Source organism: Monodelphis domestica, chromosome 4 (assembly GCF_027887165.1).
Source record: "Monodelphis domestica isolate mMonDom1 chromosome 4, mMonDom1.pri, whole genome shotgun sequence".
NCBI classification, from domain to species: Eukaryota; Metazoa; Chordata; class Mammalia; order Didelphimorphia; family Didelphidae; genus Monodelphis; species Monodelphis domestica.
The window spans coordinates 21,015,157-21,040,293 of NC_077230.1; the positions used below are offsets into that span (position 1 = coordinate 21,015,157).

Sequence of the window (25,137 nt, forward strand, 5' to 3'; positions counted from 1 at the left end):
ATGTGGGTGGAGTTGTGATTTGATCCTACCATTCAGAGAAACAATTTGGAATTAGACTTATACTCCAAAGAGATTGAAAGTCAGAAAGAATGCTCCCATATATGTATCAATGTAGTAATAGCACCTATTGTGAGAGCAAAGACCTGGAAACAAACTAGTGTCCATCAGATTTGACAACAACTAAGCAAATTGTATGTGGATGAAATAGGGTACCAGTGTGTAGTAAGAAAGAATTAATGTGCAATACATAATTCAGAGAAGCATGGGAAGACTGGTACATATTGATCTAGCTTGAAATAAGCTGAACAACAGTGGAAAGAGCCACAGCAGCATTGCTCTTTGTCTGTCCTTAAAATGACTAAGCTTGACTTTGGAAAAGACTTGGGAAATCTTGCCTCCCTTCCTGCACCATGGAGGCCAGAGATTCTAAGTATAGAATATAATATATACTGTTGGACATGGTTGATATGTTGCTAAACCGCTTTTTTCTTCATTCTTTTTTAATCTATATTAAAAGGAATAGCCATTTGGGCAGAGTGGTATGAAGGAACATATGGAAAAAAAGGAATTTCATATAAAAACAAAAAGCATTAATAAAAAATAAGGCATATAGTTTTTAAGTTTGCCTTTTCACTTCTCACATTTTCATCAAGAATCAATGTGTGTATAGTTTTTTTTAATTCTGTAAATAATCATGTGAATAATATTTAGTAGTATTTTATTCCTTTAGTTAACAAAATCATTTATCCAAATTGATATAGGGAAAACCAAAATAATTTATATATAAAATAATGGGAAGGGTGCTCATTTTGAAATTACAGTATTTAGTTGAAGGAAACAGAGTTGCTTGCTGCCTTGGAAACTAGACAAGAGTGGGAACGAGGCTCCATGTATGGTAACATCATTTCCTCTCCACTGTGCAATTTCAGAGCAAGGATGCTTGTTCTGAATTGGAGAAAGGGAGTTATGGCAGTGGCAGGTGCAGGGGGACTGAGAAGGGGACTCCATAAAAACATAACATAGCATTTATATATTATATTCTCCAGCTTGGAGAGATTCTATTAACAAATTAGAGTTCACTGTATATCATAATAGGCATTTGGATCACACTTCCTAAATTTAGAAGGGGCAGGGCTTCATGAAGTGGATTTTTTTCTTTATGAGAGTTAGCATCAGCCTGTTGCATTTTCATACAGTCATGGATTTACCTGTATACAGGACCATTCTTTATTCCAGTCCCATTTTTATAATCCTCATTCAGAACCTATTCTTAATATTTTAGTAGCTCAGGAACTTTGTGATTCCATCAGTGTGAGTGCTTTTCCTAGACACAGTGATGGCGAACCTTTTAGAGACTGAGGAGGCAAATTGCAGCCCTCACACCGCATAGGAATCCCCCACCTTACCGCAGACAGGGGAGGGAGGAAGCACTGCCATTGGGCTGCTGGGCAGAGGGACGGGCGAATGGGAGAAATGTACTCAGGCGCATGTAGAGAGGGGAAGGGAACCTGACCCTCCAACACACCCTAACGTGCGTGCCATAGGTTTGCTAAAACAGGCCTAGCTTATAACTTGGAACTTATCTATGCTGCCTTATCCAGTTTAATTTCTATTCATTATTCCCATACATTTTCCATAGGATGTCCACCCAGTAGTCTGGGAACCTGCCTATGGGTCTCAAAGCATTCTGTGACTACCAGTACAGCCCTGGAGCTCTCTTCCTGTTCTATTTCATCTTACCAAAAGATACGCTCAAAAGGAAGCTGAAGAACTGGGGGCTTTGGGGATAAATACTCAGCACAGGGATGTGGTGGCATGACAAAGTACTAACCTGGAGCACCCCTTCGATGGAGGCTGTAAGAGAAACTTTTCACATACAAGTCCAATCAGGAGGGTCCCAGGGTGAAAAAGGACTCGGGTTCAAGGCTGACAACCTTTAGCAAGATGATGAGGTTCCTGAGGGCAGGATAAAGAGGTCCAGAGCAATACAGCTGTTCTTGAAGGGTTCCATAATATAAATGTGGGTCGCAATCTGTATGTCTAGAATCCCTATTAAATTGGCATGCTTTTTGCCCTTGAAATAACAGATATTTCCTTTTTTCAGGACTGCATTTGTTTTAACAACAAATTAGTGCTGTTGCTGCTCTCTTTAAACTCATTTAATTTTTTGCATGATTTTTAGGGTGCAGTACTAGCAGCTGTATCAAGCCACAAATTCAACTCGTTCTATGGGGATCCCCCTGAAGAGTTGCCAGATTTCTCTGAAGATCCTACCTCCTCAGGTAACCTCATTAAAGCATGCTCCTTTGTCACAACACTTTTATTTCATTGTAAACAACTTTTAACCCGCTCCATTTCACTGGTACTCCTGGTATCATCGAATTCCCTCTGCTTCTAGAGTATCGGGCCTGAGCACACGCACTCACACAGTTGTATACACAGCCCAAAGGCATAGCTGCATACACTCAGAATACAGAGTGTACCGCATGTGCAGATACACATATGTAGACCTACTTGGGTCTGTAAAGGCCATGGGCATACGCCTCTTAGTGCAATGAAGAGAGAGAGATCTGTTTAAATGTTGATCTCCGTGTGTGTGTGTGTGTGTGTGTGTGTGTGTGTGTGTGTGTGTGTGTGTGTGTGTCGCGTGAATCTGGGCTGGAGTTCGTGTGTGTACGGATTGGACTGTCTTTGAGAGGAGGCCAGTGTCCAATATCGGATGCGCTGTAGACACTCCATAAAGGCTTGTTGACTCTGTCTGTGCGCGTGCCTCGGTGCCGGCTGTATGGGTCTCACTGGATGTGTCCGTGGGTCATCATAAATGTGTAGCGTGCTGTCTGAATGGGTTGGTAAACACCATGTATGTATAGGTGTGTTTTTCCTGTGATGTCTTGTCTGCGTGTGGAGCCGTCGCTGCATGGATCGAGATCCACACACATTGTGTCTCTGTGTACGTGTGGGGAGAGGAGTGTGTGCGGGGGCACCTCGCTGTGTAGGTGTGCTGGTGCCTCCTAGAGGAGTACGTGGGAACTCTGGTTTCACATCTACGTATTTTGATGTTTATATAAATGGGTTTTAGTATCTTGGATCAGTTGTTTTTCTGCATGTATGTGTTTGTGTGATTTCTGTATACATATATGTCCTTGCATGTGTATCTTTATGGTGCTTCGTCTATATGTCTATAGATAGGCATGTATCAGCACGTGTACATAGGTATGCATGCACAAATTATATGTGTGTAGGTAGCGGTGGGTATGTACAAAGGTGTGTTGTGCGAATCTGTATGGATATAGCCGTGCTTGGTAGGTGATTTTGTTCAACGGTGTACATGTATTCTGTGAGGATTGTGTGTATCACTGCATGTCTGTAGAGATGTGCGTGTGCATACATGTTTGTGACTGAATGTTGTGTATTTGTACGTTTGGGTATACGTGCAACTTTATAGACATTGATACATGTAACTATTCAGGAGACATGTGTGTACTGGCGTGTGTATAGGCATTTGTATGTAGCCTAGAAACTTTGGAGATCGTTTAGGGACAGATGCAGTGTGTGCTTTGCTACACATAGGAATGCAGCTGAGATGAGGACATTTGTGAGTGTCTGTCTCCGTAGGTGGATCTGTGCACAGATGTTCATGTCTAGCCACTAACGCATGTTACCTGCGTGCATACATGAATGTTTAACTTATGTGCGTGTGCCCTTGGGGTTCTGTATGTCTTTGTGTATTCATACATGTATACATGCTTGTGCTTGAAAGTGTTTGCGAACATGTATGTGAACATATAGTATGTATCTGCTTGTCTAGATGGGTATGTGCAGGAAGAGGATATCTGGGTCAGCGGCAAGAATATGGATGTAGGCTTTCCAGATGCAGGAATGGTCCCCGGGGAACACGTGCACGTCTGGGCCCGCAGGAGTCCCTTGAGGACCGTATGCACACGTGTTTCTCCTTAGGTTCTGTGGAGGGAGGCACGTGGCTCAGAGTCCGTGGCAGGGTAGGGTGTCTGTTTGTGGCAGGGCCTGTGCGGCCAGATCACACGTGTAACATGTCTATCCGTCCAGGCATCTGTCTGGCTGTGTGGGTGAGCCTGTGCATCTGCACGCTCATGAGAGAAGAGGAACGTTTGTAGACTTGCCTGCGCCCTCCCGTGTCCGTGTGTCTCTGCGTGCCTGTCTCTGGAGGCACGCTTGTTTCTGTGAGTGTGTGAGTTTGTGTGTCTGTCTTTACACTTCTCCCATTTGAATGTAAGCTCCTTTTGAGAAGAAACCGCTTCCTTCTTCGTGCAGTGCGTGGCCTCCCTTGGCACTTACACATCTTGCTTGTGTGGGCGTGAAATGAGCCCCCCCCTTCGGGGGTCCGCAGGACAGGGCCGGGGAGCGGGAGGGGCGGCCCCTGCCAGCCGGTCAGCCCTCCCCCGCGCCGTGTGTCTGCACACCTCTGGGCGCGCCTGGTCTTGGGGTGTGGCCCGTGCGCATCTGGGGCGGATGCGTCCACAGAGCTCCAGGGTCCCTGCGTGGGGCCCGTGTGGAGGCCCGTCCCACAGAGGAGCGTTCTCGCACGGCCGAGGATTCCTGTGCACGGACGCTGTCTGCGTCCAGCCTCTGTGCGTGTAGGAGTTGTGGTGATCTCTGCGTCTATAAATGTGTGTGTGTGCATCTACGCATTGGGTACCGTGCATCCGTGCTCGGCATCCACCGATGGGCCCGTGAGGGTGTCAGTGCTGTGTGCGCAGAGCCGCGTCCGTCGGGGTGTCTGCGTCGTGTAAGTCTGTGTCTGTCATGATATGCTTGTGTGCAGGTGTGTCTTTGGCCATGTCTATAACGTTTTGTGTGTGCAGAGTTACACGCTATATCTTGGTGTGTCTATGTATGTTCATAGATGGATGTCTGGGCTTGTGTATATTTGCGTATGTGTCTTTCAGGAGCTTTGTGGCTGTATGTGACTGTATATACGTGTGTGTGCGTGTGCATGTGCGTGTGCGTGTGTGTGTGTGTGTGTAAGACATTCACTTAACAAATATTTATTAGCAAAGCCTTGACAGGCCCCCAGAGAGGCCTATTCTGATACCTCATCCCTGGGTGGAAGTGGCCTGTGCTGTCAAAGAGTGTTCTGGCAGAGCATAAAGCCTGGAAGATTCGACCATGCTGGACAGGCTTCCTGCGTCATCTGAGCAATAGAGCTTTCCTCTTTTCTGATGGCAAATCAAGATAAATTCACAGAGGCTTATCACCAAGAGGCTGGCCACTTGGTGATTAATTCTTGGGCCAGGGCCACCCAAGATAAAAACAAAACAGAGGGCCCTCCATCCTGGGCAATCCTTTGCATTTGTTTCTACACCGATAGGGACAAAATAGCAGAAGGGCCGGAGAGTGTGAAGAATCACCCAGTTTTTAGAACAGCTTTAAACTCTAACTTAGCTGGTACTCTTAAATGCCTGGTCTTTGTTCAGTGATGAAAGGATGTACATGGTATGAAAGGAATTAAATCATATTCACCCCAGTGGAAACAAAAAACATCATTACATACAATATTTGCCCATTTTGTATTGCATTATTCAAAATAAGTATTTGCAAAATGACCAAAGTCAAAATATTTGGAGTTTTTAGAACAAAGTCTATTATGGAAAATGAAGATATTAATAATTTCTATAGCGTTCATGGTCAACATATTAAATTAACATTTTCAGAAAAAAGGTAAGTATGCCAAGAAATATATTCAAAAATATAGTTCAGGAAAAAGCAATGAGAAAAGACAAAGGCCTGTAGACTTCACAAAAAGAAGCTTCATACATATTTTTATCATGAATGCTTTCTTTGACAAAGAATTGGTAGGGCCTGGATAGGAGGAACACTGAGATGACAGCAAATGAAATGGATTACATTATTTATGGACAAGTCATTTTTATTGTGGGAATCATTACTAAATCTGCTTTCTGTGTACAGCCAAAGATCAGAGTTAGTACAAAGCAGGAAAAAAATAAAGATGAGAAAATGATATGCTGTTCAATTGAATCAACTCGGTCTTGACCTAGTTGTAATCTTTAAGAATTAATTGGGGGTGGGGGGCAGCTGGGTAGCTGGGTAGTCCATACACAGTATTGACTCCAAGATAGAAGGTAAGGATTTAAAAAAAAAAAGAATTAATCGGGGGGAACAAAAAAAAAATCATGGCAGGGGAAAAAAGGACATGGACTCTGTCATTAGAAGCTTAAAAAAAAGAAAGAAGAAACCCATAGTAAACAAACACTTAATATTACAGTGAGATCCAACAGCCAAAATTGACACTAAGCATATGCTGTGTGCCAGGCACTGTACTAATACACAGAGAAAGTAGAAAATAAATCTCTGACCTCAGTGAGCCGGCAACATAATGGGGGTACAACTTGTAAATTACTAAGTGTATATACAAACACCCACAGTATGCCAGGTCCTTGCCTCATCGTCACAAAGTTGAAGTGATCCTGTATTCTTTAATCTGCGTTAGCATTGCAGAAGGTTGAAATCTGAGCTGAGTCTCAAAGGAAACCTGGGAAATTAATGCAAAAATGAGGGAGGAGAAGAAAACATTCCAGATGTGGAGGATAGCCAGTGAGAAGATGGAAAATACAGAACAAACAGCTGAATTGAACCAAGTTTGCAAAAATGAAAGCCATATTAAAAGCAACACAATTGTTAGAGCTTTATGGGATTGATTTACAAGATGTGTGAACTAAAGGAAGATATAAAAGGTGTAAGAAAAGTCTTAGACATTTGTGATATAGAAAAAATGCTATCAAGATTACAGTATCTCTTTCTTTTTTGTTAGTTGATGATGGAGTTTTGGGAAGCGGTGATTTAATTGATAGAATAATACCACTTTACAAGGGTTATGTTTTTCTTTTTATAACAAAGAACTTCCTATTCATAATTAAGTTTTTTTCAAGAGCCCTTGATATATATGACAACAGAAATAGCCCCTCTCTGATCATAAATACCAAGGAGACATGTCTGATGTGCCAACAGTATCTTCCACTTTTATAGAATACATCCAACATAATATCCAAATTGACAAGGAATGCCCAAATTGAGGTCCTACAAGTGTTCCTATCGAGCCCTGAAACATTACAGAGCCTCCTAGAAGAGGTCTATAATCATTCAAAAGAATTCAGCCTATCTAAAAAGAAAAAAACTAAATGAATAAAGAATGTCTATTAGTACAGATAACTTGGACATTGCACGTAGAAAAGAAGTTGGACTGAAAATTAAACAGGAAGAGGAAATGGGGTTGTATTGCCTTAGTGATATCTATCACTATTTAGTAGATCACTCTAACAACACATGTAAGAAACACTAAACAGATGAAAAATGCTTATTGTTTAGAAGACAGCCTGCATTTGGATGACCAGTCCTGTTAGTAATTGAATATGTATATTTCAGAAAGGCACTACAGATAAACGATGAGTTGGTCCCAGATACAAATAATTGACATAGCTCTAAATCTCTTTGTTGTTTCTATCTGGGTAATTTGTACAAATCACTTAATTTCTATGGTCCTCAACTTCCACACTTATAAAAGATGGGGGCCAGGCTAGGCTTGGTTTTTAATCCAGATTTTGCCTTGACCCTTAATTACCTCTGTGTCTGGGCCTTAGTTTCTTCCTCTATAAAAAGAGGCAGTTGGACTAGATGACCTTTAAAGTATCTTCCATCTCTAAATCTGTGATCCTATGTATAGTCAAAAATGTAGGTGGCTCATATTATATGTATTTAGCAAGAGGAAGAAAATAGATGGACAATTAAAGTACTCTGGAAATCCCTGATATACAAAAACACCTAGAGAAGATTACATGAATACTCCCTGTGGAGGACCTTTAAATGACTATTGACAGGAACTTTTTAGACTGAAATAGCATGAATGGGTTATAATTGGGATAGTGGAGCAAATAGACATGGCATTGAGGTCACAGAGGATTTTGTATAATAGAATAAAGACATACAATGCTTTGAGTTATATTAATTTTTTTTCTTCTTCACTGGTGCTTCATATCTTTAGAATTCTTTGCAGCAGACTTAAATTTTTTTCTGTTCCATTTTGAACACTTAGAACCTTAGTTCAGTTTTGCAAATGAGAAAATTGAGGTCCAGGACAAGGTGACCTAATGACCTAACTACATCCATATAACTAATGAGTGGCAAAGCCAGAATTAAAATCTAGTTTTACTAACCTCTCTTGTTTTATTCTTTTCTCTGTTTTTGCAGCCTCTTAAAAACCAAAATTTTCTCTCTTTAATACACTTTGTTGTTTCTCTCATTTTAAGTAAATAACATTCTTCCATCCCACTTTTTATTGTCCCTCTTTCTCCCCAGAACATTCTCCTCCTCTGTTCTCCTTTCTGTCTCTAACTGATCAAATAAATATTAATTAAAGGTTGTGCTCTTTTAGAACTCCTACCATCTATGCAAATGACATAACCCTTCTCTGAGATAGTAAATGGTCTTGGAGAGATACTCTGGCTGAAAGTTTTGATCCTCAAGTGCAAACCTGATGGCGAATCTTTCTGACTTAATGAGACTGGTACTCAGGTGACATACAGTCTTTCACTAGGCTTATCCTTTAAATCCTTTACAACTTGTTAAGATTTTTCAGAATGTAAGCTCTGCTAGACTAGAATCACCTATATCACACAATTGGACATCAGAGTAGGAAATTATACTCAGTATAATGGTAATAATACATTTTTAGAGCATTTTACACCGTATCAAACACATTTGTTGCAACAGTCCTTCCAGGCAAATAGTTGTTATCCCTAGATAGACCTGGACAGGAATCCATATTCAATGCTTTTTTCCCATGATGTTTACACTTTGTATGTTGTTTTCATATATGTTTTAGGGTGATCTCATGTCATTTTCAGCATGGAACTGAACATAATAGAGTGTAGCCTTTAAAAAGAAATCCATGTTATTGTTATTAGTGTTGTAGAATTGGATCAAGACTGCCATAATTTTTTCTTAAGCACTTGTTCTGTGATACTGCTCAAAATGATTTGGAACCTTCCCTGCATAATTTTTTTTAAATTTTATTTATGTATGACTCTTCTCTTTTTTAAAGTTTATTTCACTAATGTATTTTAATAAAATAAAACAAACCGTGGAAAATCTCTTAATTAATTTCAAATAGTTCATGATAAATGAAAACTAACAAAGGATTTGTGAAATGTAGGTTGGGTTTGAAAATCATTTTACATTGTCTTCTTACCAGTGTAAGTGCTTCAAGTATATTTCTACATTTAGTGGTAATCTTCTTACCCAAAATGAGTAACATAACAGTTATTACCATTGTTTGCAAAAAACAAACCAAAATAAATTCTTCTGGTAGCTGGTTATATTTTGTTTGAATTCATATAATGTGAGTTTAAGTTTTCCTTTAAGTCATCATCTACTTATAACCATGTTTTTCCAGTTTCTCACCTGAATTTTTCCTTTATTGTAATTAACATTTTAGAATTGAAAACGTGTTATCTTACCTGATTTTACAAGGAATCGTTTTACTGCATCTTTCCATTAATGTTTATTTGATAAGCAGGCATTAATTTCAGAGCACATGTTGTTTTTAAGGATGAGTATTATCTTTTATTTAACTTATACTTCGTAGAGTAAGTTTCGTGCAACATTTCCTAAATACCTTTTGAACTATATGGTGTAGTTACCTTAGAATGTCATAAAATGCAACTGCACTAAACTTGTATAAATATGTCAAGGTAAGGAATAATTATTATATGTACATTTGAAAAATTTGAATCTTTAAGATAATTTTAAGAATTAATCAAATTCATATTTCATAACAAAAAAGAAGTCTAGCTTAGGCAATATTTTTTCTCCTTGTATGCATTTCTTATTCACTGAAATTTTAAAGATTTATTCTTGTTTTATATATGAGAATCACTTGAGTCTTCAATGATTTGCAATGTAACATTTAGTCTTTAACAATAATTCAAACTAATATTCTGTCCTCATGTTCAAACAGACATTGGGAGTCAGACAATACTAATTTTTAACATTTAAAATTCACAGATTTTTTTTCTTAATCCCAGTAAATTTTTTCAGGTAACACAGGGGTCCCATCTTACTGGGGAGATGTTGGATCCAGCTTTTGTGGCTTATCTAGTATGCCCAGCTCTGGCTTTATAACTTGCTTGATCTGAATTCAGACTTTTGTTGTTTGTCCATACGCTGCCTTCCTACTAGGACTTCTAGCAGCAGAAAGTAGGTATCCCTTCATTTTCCTCTAAGGTTTATCTTTCTGCAAGTGTATGGCTTTGCATGTTTAAAAATATTTAAGTTGATTTTTCCTTGGCTGTTAGATGTTTAATTTAAATTTTAACACTGCCTAACCAAATAAAAAGTAATGCATGTATATAAGTATACTATTTTTTAAAAGATATTATTATTTAAAAGATAAAACAGTTAACAACCTCTTTGGCAGTACATTTTGTAGACATGGGCAGTATTAAAATTTTAACTTCATTTAATATTATTCATTTAAATTCCAAGAAGATATATAATAAATGCTAGGGGAAAGATGTGCTGGCTTTCTCTAGTTTTCAAGAAATCTTTTCAGAGTAAGTGAATTTACATAGAAATATTCATGTTGCGAGATCATTTTAAAATAACTTTTAATATTCCTGGCTGACTTTTTGCCATTGTTTTTAAAATGATTCTTATGACCCTATTAAGTGTTTATTGTGTCATGTCCATAAAGAACATTGGACTATGAAGTGACTATTATACAAAGAGTCACACAAGAAGCAGATCTTCACAAAGTAGCTGCTTGATATTAAGACATTGAAAGTTAAAGAGAAAAGGTGTTTCATTTGTTAGCCTTGGTGAAAACTGGAGCATCTTTCATCAAGTGAATTTTGTTGTTTGGACCACAGTTCAGTTTATGCTTGAATTTGGAGCATTCCAGTTTTACATTATTTTTTTTTTAATTTATGATCCAGCCATATTTTATTTCTATTTAATCAACAAACTCTCTCATGTCATTTGAAATTAGAAAAAGGCAGATTGAGTCTGGCATTTCATAGAATTCTAGATCTTGAGCTGAAAGGGATATCAAGAGCTGCCTGTCATCATCTCATTTTATAGGTAAGGAGAGTGAGGCCAGGGGAGGTTATGTCACACAGGAAGAAGCATCAGAGTTTGAGCTCAGATCCTATGACTCCAAGTTTAGCTTACTTTCACTTAGTTAGGCTAACAGCATGGGCTTTATGTCATTTGGCATATTTGAATTAGCAAAGTATTTCATCTCCCTAGCTTATTTATGAACAGAATAAATTGAAATTTCTATATAAAAAGATAGGCTACTTTGGGCAAGATACTATGTAGTAATAATATTGAATTTTAACCATAGCATATGAAATACTTAAAGAAAACTGTGCCCTTCAGTTATCAATATGATAATATGCCTTAATTAATTCATGTTGTGCTGATCACATTTGCAAAGTAACATGGGAGATTAAAATAGTTGTCTTGATGACTAAAACAAACTTTGGCTTAATTATAACAATGATTTTTGCCCTACAATCACAAGTGTGGACATTGCTTTAATCAGTTATCAAGCACAAAATTGTATGCTTTTCACTGCAGGGAATATAAGAGAAATGCAAGATACAGCTCTTACTTTACTCTCTAAATTTTTTTGTTTAAATATTTTGCCCTTGTTTACAGTTATTTTTAGTTGACCAACCTTCTTTATTCTTAATCTCATCTCCTTTTATGACTAAAATTTTCTACACTAAAAACTCCTTTTGACCTTAAATGCCAGCAAAAGAACAGCTTCAGTAATGGGAAAGATATAAGTAGTTAATAGATATGTTTATACTTTCCATCAAGATAGCAGAAGACTTTTGGAAAATATTTCTAGCATGCAGTATTTCTAAAGGTAGTAAAGTAAATTCCTTGTCACAGATCTGGATTATTTAGTTATATAAAATGAGAATGTAAATTATGCAAAAAAAATTGAGGAAAGAGAAGGGAGAAAATGAAGAAATGCCTAAGAGCTGTGTGTAATTGATTTCTAAGTATATACACAGTCAAGACAAATTTAACCAATTCTATAAAATGAACCACCTGTGATTAAAAGTCTTAAGGTTAATAAGTAAACAAAGATTTAGAAGTCACTGTATTATTAAATATTAATTATCTAAAGGCAATTGGAAAACATAATTTCAGGTAAAAAGTTTAAACATTTATTAAAAAGCCCATAAAATCAGATGAAGAATTTGAGTTATGACTCTACTTAATTCTTTTCCTTCTAATTTTTAAATCTGTATTTATTCAGAGGATTACTTTATGGGGTTGATTGATTGATTTTGTTCATGTCCACCTATAATCTTTTGGGATTTTTCCCAAAAAGCAGACTTTCATTTATATAATGCTCAGAGATATTATTGCATTATCTTCCTCTTTACCCCCCAAGTACAAAAATCATTCCCAGATACTTGGGAATCCTTGAAATTGACATCTCTGCTATCCCAACACTATAATCTTCCACCTCCTCACATCCAGTATTCTCCATCTTGACTCCATTAAACACCTACTTTATCCCGCCTTGGACCTGTCCTTATAGAAGTGTACTATATCTCTAATCCTGAGTTTCACAATTTTATGATTTCATTACAGCCTCCTACAGTTTCACCTTTTATGTCCAAACTAAACCTGCTTTCCTCCCTCTTTTCTACCTGGTATCTTGATCCTTCCTTGTTTCTCCAGAATATCTTCCCCATTTAGTTCCCCCTTGCCTCAGTACTCAAATTTGATTCAAAATCCTCATCTTACAACCTCTTTCCCTTCAATCCTTCAATAGTCCCAAACTAATTACTTCGTGAATAATCCCATAATTGAATTTTACTGTGTTGGTGAGCGTCTCTAAGAAAAGTTGTGAAACTGAACTACAAATTTATGATACATTACCTTAAGGTCTCAGTGGTGCTAAATATTCCTTTACTTGATTCTTATTCATTCCTTATCTTGATAAATGGAAAGAGCACCAGCTTTGTGTCTGAGAACAAATCTTCTCTCTAACACTACCTGAGTGACATTGAACAAATTACTTTTCCTCCTTGGCCTTCAGTTTCCTCATCCATAGAATAAGAAAGGATCTAGATGATGTTTTGGGTCCTTTCCGTTTCAGCTCTATGGTTCTATGGTCATTCCCTACAAAATGTTCCAGTTTTCTCTCCTCCACAACCTCTATCTTTATAGCAGATACAGAAGTCTCCTACTTCACTAAAAATAGCAAAGCATTTAGACAAGCACTTCCCCCAAACTTTCCCCTTTTCTTTATTCCCCTATTAATGTTGACAGTACCATCATCTTCTCAGGTACCCCAGGCTTGAAACTTATATGTCATCCTTAACTTCTTTTTTTCCCCTTCTCTTCAGATATCACATCTGTTGCCAAGATCTGTCTATTTACTTTTATTATATTTCATATATACCCCCTTCCCTCTGACACTGTCACCACTCGTGCCTTACCACCTCATGCCAGTTTTCAAAGTGATCTTCCTAAAGCAAAAGTCTAACTAACCATGTACTCTGCTATTCCAGCAGCTTCCTTTCACCTCCCGGATCAAATATAAAATCCTTGTGTTTGAGGTTCAAAGCACTACATAACTTCAAACACACACACACACACACACACACACACACACACACACACACACACTCCACCACCACCCCTCTACATTTTCTTTGATTCAGTGACACTATAATCTTTGCTGTTCCTCACAGAAGACGTTACATCTCCAAACTGGGCATTTCTACTCCCCGAGGCTGGAATGCTCCTCCCTCTCTCATCTCTTCTTCCTTTCTTAAATCTCACCTTCTACAGGAAATTCTTTCATTCTAGTGCCTTTCCTCTTTGTTATTTCCATTTTATTCTATAGATAGCTTGTTTATGCATGTTGTCTCCCTTTATTAAGTATCAACTCCTCAAGGACAGAGATTATCCTTGTAGAAAAACTGCATGAGTCTGGTGACATAAACAAATTAGTTTATAGTGATTGTTAAATCACCAGAGCCATGAGAGGAGCTGAATGCTGGACAGACCACTGATTGGTTAGAACGACTCTTCAAATGCGCATTGCGCCTCCCCATCCAAAACACGCCCAGACAGTTCACGCATTTTACAACATGAGTCATCTTAGAGATCCATCTTATTTGCAAACATTCCAGTCCTGCCTGGACGACAAGCTGTCTGCCAAGGGACCAATCACTGGAAACTCAACCAAGAAATGGAACCAGTTCAGAGACGCAGTGAAGGAAACATCAAAGGCAGTCCTAGGCCCCAAACAACGCAACCACCAGGACTGGTTCGACGAGAACAACACTGCTATTGAAGACCTATTGAGCAAGAAGAACAAAGCCTTTATGGAGTGGCAAAATAACCCAAACTCTGCTCCTAAAAAGGACAGATTCAAGTCTCTCCAAGCCACGGCACAGTGTGAGATCAGGAAGATGCAAGACCGATGGTGGGAAAAAAAGGCAGAAGAAATCCAGTGGTTTGCTGATATGAAAAACTACCAACAATTTTTCAGTGCCCTCAAGACTGTCTATGGGCCATTAAAACCCACCACCACTCCCTTGCTATCCTCTGACTGTGACACTCTCATAAAAGATAAAAAAGGCATCAGCAACAGGTGGAAAGAATACTTCATTCAGCTTCTCAACCGACCCTCTTCAATCGACCAAAGCGCCCTTGACCAGATCCCCCAAAACCACTCCATTGAACAACTTGACGTCCCTCCTTCAATAGAGGAAGTCCAAAAAGCCATTAAACAAATGAGTACAGGCAAGGCACTCGGTAAAGACGGGATCCAAACCGAGGTGTACAAGGCCTTAAATGGAAAGGAGCTCCAGGCATTCCACATAGTGCTGACCAACATATGGGAAGAAGAAGACATGCCCCCAGAACTCAGAGATGCCTCCATCGTAGCCCTATACAAGAACAAAGGCACACGAGCAGCCTGTGACAACTACAGAGGCATCTCACTTCTCTCCACTGCCAGAAAGATCCTCCCCCGTGTTATACCCTGAATCACAATGTGGCTTCCAACCAGATCGCAGCACCATCGACATGGTCTTCACGGTGAGGCAAATGCAGGAAAAATGCCTTGAGCAGAACCTGAGTCTCTACATTGTCTTCATAGACCTGACAAAGGCATTCGACACAGTGAACAGGGATGCATTGTGGGTGATCCTCAGCAAGCTCGGTTGCCCAGCAAAATTCGTCAAACTGATCCAGCTCTTTCATGTTGACATGATAGGGGAAGTCCTATCTGGTGGAGAGACTTCCGATCGCTTCAACATCTCCAATGGCGTGAAACAAGGCTGTGTCCTCGCTCCGGTACTATTCAACCTATTTTTCACCCAAGTATTATGACATGCTGTGATGGATCTAGACCTGGGCATCTACATCAAATACCGACTGGATGGCTCACTATTTGACCTTCGCCGCCTGACTGCAAAAACAAAGACAACAGAGAGACTCATCCTGGAAGCTCTCTTCACAGATGACTGTGCTCTCATGGCCCACCAAGAAAATCATCTCCAAACCATTGTGGACAGGTTCTCCACCACAACAAAACTGTTTGGCCTGACTATCAGCCTCAGCAAAACAGAGGTGCTGTTCCAACCTGTACCAGGGAGGCCAACGAACCAACTGTGCATTACAATCGACAGCACATAGCTTTCTAACGTCAACACTTTCAAATACCTGGGCAGCACCATCGCCAACGACGGGTTCCTAGACCATGAGATCAATACCAGGACCCAAAAGGCCAGCCAGGCACTCGGGCGGCTGTGCTGCAAAGTCCTCCAACACAGCGGTGTAAGCACTGCGATGAAGCTCAAAGTGTACAAAGCAGTGGTCCTCAGCTCGCTCCTGAACGGTTGTGAGACATGGACACTGTACCGGAAGCACATGAAACAGCCGGAGCAATTCCACCAACGCTCCCTCCGGTCAATCACGAGGATCCGATGGCAGGACCGAATCACCAACCAGGAAGTCCTTGACAAAGCCAACTCCACCAGCATCGAAGTCCTGGTCCTCAAAACCCAGCTACGATGGTCTGGACACGACATCCACATGGACCCACAGCGAATACCAAGACAGGTATTCTATGGTGAACTGTCAGCTGGACTCAGGAAACAAGGTCGACCAAAGAAAAGATTCAAGGATCAGCTAAAGTCCAACTTGAAGTGGGCTGGCATGACACCAAAGCAACTCGCTGCCTCTGACAGAAGCAGCTGGCGAACCCACATTAACCATGCCGCCGCCACCTTTGAAGATGAGCGACGTCGACGTCTTGCCGCTGCGCGTGAACGCCGACACCAGGCCACACCCGCACCTCCCATAACAACTGGCGTCCCAGGCCCCATGTGCCACAAACTGTGCGCCTCAGCCTGTGGACTCCAAAGCCACATGAGGGTACATCAATAGGTGATAATGCACAAAGATAATAGTCATTCTCGATCACCGAGAGACTACTACTATACATCCTTTTCCAACTATTCAAAGCATCCTTTTAAAAATGCATTCGAGAATTCTAATCCAAATCAACATTGAGCTCATTTGCCTCTATGATGTGACAAATCTATCTTCTCATCTTTGAAAATGATGGTTTTTCATTGATGATTTCATAGCAGTGATTCATAAGTTTTTCATAGCAGTGATTTAACAAGCACACCTGCATGTTCTTGTAGTACTCTGGAATAGGATTCACCCAAATCTAGACTTGAACTCACTGAGGACAAATTTGCACTCCCTGTTCATTCACCATGACTGTCAACTACTTTTCCCTATTCTTAATTTGAAGATCATGCCCCTTAGTGGAAAAACTGAAATGAAAGAGAAGCTATATATATCCTTTCATCTTCTCTCATCATTAATCCATACTGGATAAGTGATAGCCTCACTGCTTTTGGCCTCACTGTATTTTTTTAAAGACAGTTTTGTTCTCTTTAGCATCTACTATTCTATTCTAGACTTTTGATTTCTTGAATCTCTAATTAAAGGACTAAGCCACTTTTTTAAACTTGTCTTCAGTTATTTATTTTTCCTTTCATCTTGCCAATAGGTCCTTTTATAATCTTATTAATGAGCTTCCCTAAACAGCCATATCTATGTCTTTTAGACACCCTCTCCCCTTCTCTTCCTTATTGAAATAATATTGGTTATCTTGTAATGATTTCATTTTTTAGAATCTCTCATTCATCTTGATCAGACTTTCCTTTTTAGAGTACCAGGGTGTAACTTTTTGAAATCTGCTTTCTTAAAGTTTAGATCATGCATGGCAGTCCCCTCTTTATCTGCAGTAATTCTTGAGGGCATGGTTTACCTATTCCCAAGGTTTCAACTTCATTCATCAGCATTTCCTTTACTGGTCAGAATCACATCTGAAATGCTTCTCCTACCTAGTTGAAATAAATGAGCAGGACAAAACTTTCAAGATAAAAAAAATTTCATTAAATATTTTATTTAATCATATGCCCTATATTATTTTATGTAATTATCCTTTCACTTGCATATTCATTAATGGATGGACTTTCTTTTTTAATTATTCTTCTAACATTCATAAACCACCACATAAATAATCTGTCAGAGAAAATTATTGCTAGATATAGGTATCATAGAAATAGTGAGCATTTTGTAACCAAATGATTCACAATTATGTTGATTAAAATTCATTGAGCAGGCCAAGTTAAAAATATAATTGATGATTTTTCTATTAAAATTGTTGCATTTTTGTTTCTCAATATCTTTGTGGAATTTTTAAATGAATTGTAATGATTTGTGATTTCTCATACAGTTTGAGGAGTCAAGAAATATAGCATTACATTGAGAAATCTTTTAACTAACAGGAATAGCACCATTGCCTGTTGAGACTTTTGCTTTTAATCAGTCTCTCCATAAGCATTTGTTAAGTAATGCTGGAGATACAAAGAAAGGTAAAAGACAATACCTGCTCCTAAAGAGCTTACAGTCTATTGGAGACAGCATGCAAACAACTATGTATGAAAAAAACTATGTACAGGATAAATTGGAGATAAGCAACAGAAGGGAAGGCTCTAGGATTAAGGGAGATCAGGAAAGACTTCTTATTGAAAGTGAGATATTGGCTGGGACCTCGAAATCAGGGAAGCCAAGAGGCAAAGATGAGGAATGAGAATGTTTCAGGTATAAGCAACAGCCAGTGAAAATACCCATATTTTGAGTATAGCAATGGATCGTTAAGTTAGATACTAGGGAAGGATGTAAGATATGAAAGGACTAGAAAGGAAGGGACAGTTTAAATAGCAGATGATTTTATATTTGGTCCTGGAAGTTATAGGAACTACTTTGTGGAGGAATGACATGGAAAGATCCAACTTCCCCTTGCATGGCTTCATTTCTATACTTTCGTGTGTGTGTGTGTGTGTGTGTGTGTGTGTGTGTGTGTGTGTGTGTGTGTGTGCTTGCTTGTTTGTTTGTTTTTATCAGACTTGAATTTTAAAGGGAACTATAGTACCTTTATCACTCATTCTGCAAGGTTGATTCTCTTTTTGGAAATGAAATTGTAAAAATGGAGGACTGTGTTAAATCCCTAATATAGATAGCTAAGTAGTTTTACTTCAGATCAGCAATCTCTAACTCAAATGATTATTCAAATAGTACAGAGATCTAGACTTTTTATGACAAAAATTAGTGTGGCAATGTTTTACATAAAAAATTTTTTAACCCTTACGTTCAGTCTTAGACTCAATCCTATGTATTGGTTCTGAGGCCAAAGAATGGTAACAACTCTGCAGTGAGGGTTTAAGTGACTAGGCTAGGTCACGCAACCAGAAAATGTCTGAGGCCAGACTTAAACCCAGGACCTCCCATCTCCTGATCTATTAAATCCACTGAGCCACTTACTGCATCCTTTAAAATTTTAATTTTCTATTGACAGTTAGCACTTTTATGAAATTCCCAATCACGAGGTTTGTTCAGATGACCCAAAATCATTTTATCATCTACCTAAGTAAAATGGAAAAATGAACCAATAATAGATTTTGTCTTTATCTCATTTAAAAAATAGGTATATTTAGGAGACAGTGATATAATGGGTAGAGACACTCCCCTTGAAGTCATAATCTCTATTAAAGTGCCATCTTCGACGTATTCTGACAACCCCTTAGTACCCAACTCAGACTTTTTAGAATATGAATTGAAGAATGGTTACCAGTCTTCACTGGTGAATTGGAGATTCATGTACAAAAAAATAAAAGAGTCCCTACATTCAAAAAATGTTAGGTATCTGAAAATAAAATTAGGTAGTTTAGTGAGATTAGCTGATGAAGATGGCAGTTTAACATACTAATATCAAGTAAGATACGCTTATGTTTACTAGTTCTTTATAAATTCCACTCATATAAAAAGAGTCCCTTGAAAAGACATTAATACCCTCTAAATTATAGGGGTTCTAAAAAAATTTAAGGCATTTTATCCTATTAAACTATCTTCTTGATTTTTAGTAAGCAATGCCTTTTTTTGTCGTACTTCAGTAAAATATTTCAATGAACAAGATAGCAAAAATATTTAGAGAGCTTAGTATTTTCTAGATATTTAATGTTAGCAAAAGCCATCTTACAGTAGACATCAACCTTTAATCAACTTATAAATTTGTAAATGTTTACTTTTTTTGGTAGATGTTCACCCTTTAGTATTCTTTAGTATTCTTGCCTTTTAGGCCATAAGTAGAAATACTATCTTTAATATTTCACGTACCAAGGTGAGGAACTTCTCTACCAAAGAGTACTTTGTCTGCAATTTAGTCTTAGAAAGTTGCATGGGGACCTAATAGGTCAGGTCACTTATTTACCCAAAGTTGCAGAGCCAATATATGTCAATGACTGTCTTGAAAACTAGACTTTCTGACTCCAAACTATTATATTATGACTCTAACCAGGCTCACCCAAAGTATTTTAACTCTGCTCTTTCAAACTGTATAATAGCTCCTGTTAATTTTTTCTCATTCAGTCCAATTTGATAATATAACTACAAATTGAAGGAAAAGGTCATCTCCCATATTACACTGTAACCCAGAAATTTAAAACAGCATTTCTCATGCTGGATTTATATAGCACCTACCAGAATTGCTTGCTGAGCATCAGTTTTTATTTTTGTTACTGTTTCCCTTCTGTTGTTATCCTTGGTTTCACTTTAGTGAAGTGTAGGGCAAAAACAAAAGACGATGACAACTACTCACCCTGCAAAAACTGCCTTCACTTAATTAGGAAGACCCCAAACTTACATTCCCACTCATAATATTAATCAGGGATTTGAGTGTCAGTAATGTGGTACTTCTTGTCCTTCCCTAAATAGGCAGAGAAAATTTTTTTCCAGTCTTTGCATTTTAGAAGTAGCAAAATAAAGCAGCTTTTTTTTTTTGCATTAAAGCTGGTGAATAAGAAAACTTAAGTTTGGTTAAACATGATAAAATATTGTGTGTTTTGTATATAGATAATTTTATTCTTGCTTGAGAAGGCACTTATTGAATGTTTGTTGATTAGTCACTAACAGAAATATTCAAAAATGAGTAACTCACAGTAGCCTGTGATTGGACTTCATACTGATAACTGTAAGACTCTTTCCAGTCATATTCCATGATTTTATTGTATACACTGTAGACTATTATGGTATTTCTGGATACTTAGATAATTTTCATAAACAAAGATTAAACTATTTCATAACATCTGAAGACAATAGAATCCTAAGATACTTAAAATACCTATAAAGTGCAATACAAAAGTGACATGGGAGAATATATAATAATTGTACTTATTTGGTACTTACTCCAGGTAGCAAGATTAGATATTTGACATCAATCAAAACATTCCTGTCCTTTGATTTTTTTCTGTTGTTTTTACCTTTAATAATTTTAGGTTATTTACCTCGTTTACAGTATAACTTGGTACACACAGAACTTTATAAGTTACCTTTAGTTGATAAGGTGAAATAAGGGAGCAGTATTAGCATCAGTAAGGCATATCTGAATGCTTTGGAACGTTGTTATAGAAAACCAAGACAACTAAAACATTGTTAAAAAGGAATGAAATGATGATATTATTCAAAACTATGGAACTCAAGAAATTTAGCCTTCAGTGAAAGTTCTAGCTTTTGCAGTTCTCATGTTAATTCACTGTACTGAAATGGAAGATTCCTGTTCCAAAAATTAGCTTACCAACAACTTTCTGTTCTAGCAATTTTTTTTTCTGTTTGTTTACCTGTAGGAGCAGTCTCACAGGTGCTAGACAGCCTGGAGGAAATTCATGCACTTACAGACTGCAGTGAAAAGGACTTAGATTTTCTACACAGTGTTTTCCAGGATCAACATCTCCACACACTCCTAGATGTAAGTCCCCTTCCATCCATTAATTGTATATTTAACATATTGATTTATTTTCATCAAGTTTCTAGGTCTTTTTTGTTTGCCCTAATTCTATGAGAAAGAATGTGGAAAGATCAACATAGATTGGACATTGAAACACAATTCAGTATATATTGTATATTGTGTGCATAAAATATAGTCTTGTCAGTTACAGTGAAACTTAAGAATTCTTATCAGTTGCTAAAAATTTTTAGCAGCATTTAGATGTTTTGGTCATTTACATGCATTACCTTAAATCCTTTAGCTAAAAAGCGCTTAGCAAAGTAAATAGTTATTTGGTCATTAATTCATTGATACTATGTTAGTATTTTGAAATAGAAGTAGTCAAATTTGGGAAGGGGTCAAAGTATATTATTGTATAGTTATGAACCATTTTGTAGGATTTTCAGGATTTGGGGGGGTCAGTTAATAAAAGCATTATCCCACTACTCATTCTTTTGAGCTTTTTTCCCACCTATTTTCAAAGTTTTTTTTTTTTTTAATAAAACCCTTACCTTCCATCTTGGAGTCAATACTGAGAATTGGTTCCAAGGCAGAAGAGTGGTAAAGGCTAGGCCATGGGGGTCAAGTGACTTGCCCAGGGTCACACAGCTAAGAAGTGTCTGAGGCCAGATTTGAACCTAGGACCTCCCATCTCTAGGCCTGGCTCTCAATCCACTGAGCTACCCAGCTGCCCCCTCAAAGAGTTTTTTAATGGTTTACCTCTTTTTAGAAGGAGGTATCACTGTCATAGTGAAAGCTAAACCCTTATCCAATCCAACCATATTAGGAAATGCCCAACTGACAGAAGAGAGTCACCAGAGTTTGAGGTACATCCTTTTCCCCTGTCAGTGTCAGCAACAGGCATTACTGATCCTCATCCTATGTGTAGGGAAATGAAGCTAATAAAGTTCACATAAAGCCAAGACCTAAACCTTCTTTGCTGCTATCTGATAAAAAGAAGGACCGGGGAAATTTCTGGCACACTTAAGAAAAATGGTCATTAAGGTCCATCTTTAATGTAAGTCACCAAAAGAAGCCATGTAAAATGGTCCTTTTGCTGTTACCTACCTGAGACCTCTGTCTATAGATAGTTCTTTGTTCTCATTTGGAAATTTAGCCATCTGACCCCGGGGCAGCTCGGTAGCATGGTGGGTAGAGGCCTGAGCCTGGAAACAGAGACTCCATTTACTACATTAATGGATAGTCCAGAATCCACTAGTAGGAAACAGTCTTCCCTTTTCCTTTCTGCCTACCTGATTTCTATGAGTAGTCCAACTGAGGTAAGTGTCTGATTTAGGCACAAAGAATAGGTACCTCATTCATATGTGTGTCCCTCCTATGGCCCTTTCCTGATTGACAGTCTCAAATGCTTACAGAAACCAGTGCAGAAAATATCCAATTAAATATATAGGAGCTCTCTGCATCAGTGGAACCTCAGGTCCCGTCAGCGACAGGACATCCGATTTTGCCCTTGATAACCAATTTTAATTACCAGCGTAATGAAACAGCCCCAAATTAGAATCATATTAAGATACAATTTCTAGACCATTATGATTTGCAACCTACCAAACCAATATTGAATAAAATTATGCTTATAAAAGAATTCATAGAATGAAACCTACAGATGTAAGAAGATTCCTTAAAGAACAATCAATCATGGTATAAGAACTCTCTCTATCAACGCAGGCATCTGTCTCATCTGTGACTTGGTGGTTGAGATCTAACCAGAGCTCCTGAAGGCACTGTTAGTGTGTGTCAGCCAGATTTGAAGCTATTCCTTTCTAGCTCTGAAGATTTTATCCCACTAGCTTTTTGTAACTTAAGTCAGAAGACAAAATACTGAATGACTCCTTGACACATCAGCATATACACACATTTTTAAAATTACAATTCCTGGTGTAACGCATGTTCCCTTTGTAGCCATGCTTTGGTTACCCCGTGTCCTTACCCAATTTGCTTTAAAAGCTTATTTTCTTCCTGAAGGCAGTTTATTACCCTCTGTTTACCTGTCTAGCTCCTGACCCCATTTCTTCTTTTTGGATTTCTAGTGTTCCTCCCTTTCAATTATCTGCCATTATCCCCAGTCATCCATTCTCAAAGATCCCTATACCAAGCACGAAGTAAAATATACTTTTTTTTTTCTCTCTTATTACCCAAAATGCAGTGTTCATCAGATAAACCTTCAAATTTCCTCTAAGGACAATTATCACTTTGTCCTTTTTCAAGCAGATTATGTTTCTCCCTGTGCTCCATCTAAACCTTTGATCCAGAGTAGAGAGTATTATTGCCTCTGATTAAATACCGCCACAAAAACTTTTTACAATGAAGCTTACCAAGCCTCAAAGGTTCTTACCAAATTAATCTTAATTTCTCAAAAGTAGGAATCATACTGCCATACTGATTCAGGGTTTCACCAACATCTTTCTATACCTCTTTCATGACTTACTGGAATATGAGATTATCTTAGTGCTAACCTTAATTTATTTATGTACTTTACTGAGCCCATATAATTTCATCTAAAAGGAAAATTCTCCCCATACCTAGGAATTGGGCCTTCCATGCAAACATTTTCAAGGTTCATCTTTTGTATCAAAAATCATCATTTATTATATTGTCACCTTCCACTTTTCTTCTGTCTCAGTAATTCCTAGAGGCTTTAATATTCTGCCTCAATTGTTATTTGCTGCAATTTATATAGTCTTACACTGACCCAATATGAGTCTAAGCTCTATAGTCTTGTTAACTTTCTCATTATGTTTGTACATCGTTGCTTTTGTTCATTCTTACTTCTTCCTCAATTTACCATGTTTTCACCCTAACTTGACTTTAACTAATGCTGCATTCCTATCACCATTCTTTTAGCTCTTTTGGCATTAGCAACCTCTTTGGAGTTATTTGTTATAAATCAGGTCAATTTCTAAGATAAAAAACTCAATTCCTCTTTATTTCCTATCTCCTTCTAAGTATCTTAAAGTTATGTTTTAAAATAATATGTTCTTAACATTTAACTGTCTTGCTTGCTGAATAGTCTATTAAAGAATCTCCTTATATTCTGAGCCCAGAACATGCCTTTAGCAAGCTCAGTCCTTCTCTTTGCCCTAGCCCTGGAGCAACTGTTTTCCATCAGCTATCAAAATAATCAGTGTGGTTTTTTTATTTTGTACAGTTCTTATCCATTTTCTTCCATAAATCCATGGAAGCTCTGCCTAATCACTAAAGACTTTCCTCTATATCATTTTAATGTTTGATGGATACTAGTACAACACTTAAGTTATCCATCTATTGTGCTTAGCTCTTGTTAATTAACCCACCAACCTCCTTTTCAATTTATTCATGACTTTAATAGCCTTTTATACATTTCTTGCATGCAAATCATTGTTGGTAATAAGCTATAGTCTTGTTGCATCCTCCATGCATCATTTGGGTCACCCACAGCTTTGATTTTTCTGAGATCATGATATTTCTTCATCAACATACAGTATAACCAAAAGAATATTGGTATTAAAAGGTAGAAAGCAGTAGAAAGATCCTTAGTATTGTGGAAAGTACTATTCAGTTTCCCAAAAGCAATCCAGCCCACTCTCTCCCCAATTCAATTTTGGGGCCACTTCATTGTAAATTCAAAGTGCCTGTCCAGTATACCTGTGCCGATTCACTAATTCAGTGGTCTGCTCACACCATAGCTGTATGTCATAATC

General features: G+C 38.0%; 1 protein-coding gene across 18 annotated transcripts in view; it reads left to right on the forward strand.

Annotated features, from left to right (window-relative positions):
* CASK (calcium/calmodulin dependent serine protein kinase) overlaps nt 1–25,137 on the forward strand; it is a 465,908-nt gene that overhangs the window by 346,997 nt on the left and 93,774 nt on the right. For 12 of the 18 annotated variants that reach the window (XM_007493327.3, XM_056826146.1, XM_056826147.1 and 9 more), the window contains exons 10-12: nt 2,183–2,282; nt 10,231–10,248; nt 21,300–21,421. In XM_007493327.3, coding sequence (XP_007493389.2) covers nt 2,183–2,282; nt 10,231–10,248; nt 21,300–21,421 — 240 coding nt within the window. The remainder of the gene's footprint in view (nt 1–2,182; nt 2,283–10,230; nt 10,249–21,299; nt 21,422–25,137) is intronic. The other 6 variants (XM_007493328.3, XM_056826148.1, XM_056826151.1 and 3 more) reach the window with 1 other exon arrangement.